The sequence below is a fragment of the Acyrthosiphon pisum genome, chromosome A3 (assembly GCF_005508785.2).
Source record: "Acyrthosiphon pisum isolate AL4f chromosome A3, pea_aphid_22Mar2018_4r6ur, whole genome shotgun sequence".
Classification (NCBI taxonomy): domain Eukaryota; kingdom Metazoa; phylum Arthropoda; class Insecta; order Hemiptera; family Aphididae; genus Acyrthosiphon; species Acyrthosiphon pisum.
In genome coordinates, this window is record NC_042496.1 from 21,864,094 (window position 1) to 21,868,322 (window position 4,229).

The 4,229-nt window shown below is 32.2% G+C and overlaps 1 protein-coding gene across 1 annotated transcript in view; it reads left to right on the top strand.

Moving 5' to 3' along the window:
* Nucleotides 1–3,963, top strand: part of LOC100161679 (alpha-N-acetylgalactosaminidase) — a 20,397-nt gene extending 16,434 nt beyond the window's left edge. Inside the window, exons 7-9 of the mRNA XM_001946356.5 lie at nucleotides 980–1,144; nucleotides 1,230–1,302; nucleotides 3,591–3,963. Of these exons, the coding sequence (XP_001946391.1) occupies nucleotides 980–1,144; nucleotides 1,230–1,302; nucleotides 3,591–3,712 (360 nt within the window). The 3' untranslated portion in view covers nucleotides 3,713–3,963. The remainder of the gene's footprint in view (nucleotides 1–979; nucleotides 1,145–1,229; nucleotides 1,303–3,590) is intronic.
* Nucleotides 3,964–4,229: the final 266 nt, after the last annotated feature.

Genomic DNA, 4,229 nt, shown 5'->3' on the forward strand with positions numbered 1-4,229 from the left:
ATATATTTCCGTTAAGTTTTTTGGTAAAATCATAATTTTATTTATTATATATTATACTTTTAAATATACAACACAGTAAAATTACTTGAGTTTGGTGTGCGTAAATAATAAAACATTTGCTTGTAGAATTTTAATGAAACGAAATAAGATGTATACTTAATGAAGTTAGAACGAAAAAAAAAAACAACTTTAACTGAGTGTAGAAAAAAAATTTGTCATATTTACCGTTCTGTTAAATATTCATTAGACATTATATTGTATATTTTGTTTTAAATTTAATTTTTTAAATTCAAATACCTATAACGACAAAAAAGCATTTTTGCATAAATGTACAATATGACGGTACTCAAAAATATAGTAGGACGTAGGTAACTACATAAATTATAAATGTACCTGCTATATATAGGTACGTTATACCTTATTAGTTATTATACAATTTAATTATTTCATCAACTAAAATTTTTCAATTAATTATCTGATGAAACGTTTTTACACTACAGAGTATTATAGGAAGTAATAATTTTAAATTTGGTCACAAAATCACATCAACAAAATTGATTACCATCATTTTTATCTATTACTGTATGATACGACATACTTAATATCTATTTCATAATATAATTGTATATATAGGTACACATTAATGATTTCGATGAAAGTGAATAATTATATTATTATCCAACACCTTTAGTACCTACGTAATAAAACGGTCGAAAACCAAAAGTTGGGTAAATTATAAATATGCATACGACGATATTATGATATTATGTTTTATGTATTGTTACCGAATTGCGCGCGATGGAATGATAAATTAAACAATGTGGTAGTCCGCCGAATTTGTTTCAATATAGCACATTTATTGACGGATAAATTGCCCAAAATACAGCTAGTAGTTAAGTACACGTATTGTGAGGGGGGGAATGTCGACTTTTAAACAACATATGATTTATATCAATGACGACGATTATTATCATTGCAGCACAAAGGAATCGAAATATGGGCTAGACCGGTAACCCCGATTTTCGAAAACTACTTCTCTTACGCACTCGCCTTCGTCAACCGCAGGACTGACGGTACGCCGTCCGACGTGGCAGTGGCGTTGCACGAAATGGGTCTGCTGTCACCCACAGGATATAGAATACAAGTAAAATGCACTTTTAAAATCGCATCTGCCCTCTTATTATTATTATTATTATTATTATTATTATTGTTATTTTTGTCGTCCGCAGGACTTGTACGAAGATGTCGACTACGGAGTACTGTCTCCACAAACAAAGATCAAGGTCAAAGTGAATCCCACCGGTAAGCTCGTTAAAACTAAACTATTGTGTCATATTTTTTACGACTACTTTCGTCGTAAAAACAAAAATACACCTACGGCCTTACAGCATAGTATATTTATACCGGCTATATAAATATACAGTAAAAAACGAAAAACGAAACGCGATGTGTACACGGAATAGGTATAGCTTATATTATATATCGAGTTATATCGGTAAAATGTCTTTAAAATTATTTTTACAAGTAGGGACCACGACGTACGTACCATAAATAAATAACATCATAATGTTATACGGAGTACCAAAATGCAATTCGATTTTCTACTCAATAAGACGATCTATATTTTGAAGGAAAAAAAACGACGACTTCTATATATCTACCATTCGTCCATAAATTTTTCTGATCTAGCAGCGTGTAACACAATGCGCATAATAACTAAGTCGATATCGCAGCAATCTGCAAGTACAAAAGCACGCTATAGAGCATACTATATATAGAGATCGAACGATTGTCAACTGCTGTTAACATTTGAAAAATGAAAATAAAACAACATTTTCAAACAATTTGAAGCCATCAAACCGGGACCTAACACCCACACGTACATGCAAAGATCGTCCCGAGGATATTGTAGTCGAACTTCTATTGTATACCTATAACAGCTATATACATAGTTATATTATATATTATGATAAAACATGATATTATCGTCGTCGTCGTCGTCGAGTAATCACGTAAAATTATTGTAACGCGTGATAGACTACGAGCGGTCTCTCTCTCTCTCTCTCTCTAACTATATATATACTTGGAAGTATCTCTTATGTTATCGACCGTATACCATCTCGGACCAATGCGGTCGCGGAAATCGCTATTCTTTCCGATAAAAATCGCACGTGCACCGTCAAAGTTATTATTGCGTATCCTCCTGGAACAGGTTAGGTGTATGCCACCCATCTACCCATGTATAATACACACCGCACGTCACCACATCATCTGTCTTTCTATCTCTGTCTCTATTGATGACATTGTTTTCTGTTTCGGAGACGGTTCCAAAATGGATTCGGATAGTCATCGTCGTCGTTTGAAAAAAAAAAAACAATAATAATAAATATTTCTCTTTGTAGTTTTCAGCGCAGTTTGTCGCAAGTAGAAATTCGATGTAGTACCTATACTCTTGTGGTGGTGTAGAGTCCACACTGGGACGACGAGACGGCGACTTAGAGCAAAATGCCTTAATAATAATAATAAAATACAGTTTAAACGCACATATATATATCATTTTAGTATGACCCATATTTTGTCCTACGGGTTTTTTGCATATGCGCCTATAGATTTTTTTACTAATATTTCGTTCTGGGTTCGGATAAATTACCATAAAATAATTGATATTTTTTATTTCATATAACTACTGTCCGAGTAGATAATATTATGACTCCGGTGAAAATGACTTATACTGCGACTATTTCCACACGCTGTCTCCCCATATTATGTCCATACCACTGCTTGGGAGACAATATCCCCTGCGACCACGCGGTCGTACTTAACCCTCTCAACCCTCTCAAAATACACCCGAACTATATAACACGCGTTTTGGACGTCCCCGACAAACAAGAAAGTCTAAATATTATGCGTTTTAGCGTTTAGAATTTAAAATGTTTACAGATACAATATTACAATTTACAATATAATACAGACGCATTGACCAAGTGTTATACGGTATATTATATTATATATTCAGCTAGGGTGTAACAGAAATACCTAAAAAAAAAAAATATGCTACTTAAACGTACGACAAAAATTGTTAATATTATGTAATTTGTAAATAATTTAAGATATACTCATATGACAGCAAATTCCCAAAAATAATATTTTTAAAAAAGTTATTATTTTCAAAAATAATTTAATCAAAAAATTATAGATATTTAAAAACTTCTAAAAAAAAACTACTTGACTTATATAAATATTTTTACCATCAAAATTGTTCTTATAATCAGATTCACAAATTGGTTATTTTTAATTTGTCCAAAAAAATGTAAATCAAATTTTAAATTTTTTATTGTCATTATTAAAAAATAAAAATAATTGTTTGTATATTATTATACGTGTAGCGCGAGTGACTATAAATAAATTATATACAAAAAAAAAGCTTTACAATTTTGAGTATTGCAAAAGTTATGGCATTTGTCACATTTCGGTGGGACACTCTGTATATCATACCCAAATATACGTCTGTGTACTCACATAATTTATATGCTTACTACTGATCAGTTAATAATTTTGAGCTTGTTTTGTTCCTGTTTGATCGTCGACAGGTGTGGTCATATTGAAAGCGGACGTCCAACAGAACTTGATAAAGCAAAACTTCTACAAACCTTACAACCCGTTCACGCAAGTCTATCCGCTGAGGACGGCCAACGATTTCGTGAAAAAATGAGACCCGGAATCGACGCCCCCGACGAGAGACACGCTGATTCAGCAACAATATCAAAAACAAAACAAAAAAATATAAACTATCATCGCTGACGTGAGAATAAAAAAAAACTACGGAACGGAACGGAGTACACAGTTCATCGGGCAACACGTAATTTTCAAACCGATGTAAAAATTGTCGCTGCTGCGTGTGTACATGTTAATATAATTTTATTGTAAAAACGAAAAAATAAAAAAATATATGTATTTATGAAATTTTTTTTACGCGTCACAAATCTATGCTAAAATATTGTCGACTTCGCGTTTTTGGTTTGCTCGTATTTTTTTGACATATCCGCAGACAAAATGCACAATGATATATTATACCTACGTAATTAGGTAACCTTCGATTATCCGGCAGTACATTATTCGCTATTGTTGTGTTTTCATTCTCGTCCCGTGATCACTGAATATATCTATACAATAGCTTAGGCATAGTGTAACTATAATATTGGTATATACCTAGATGTGAGCATTTAATA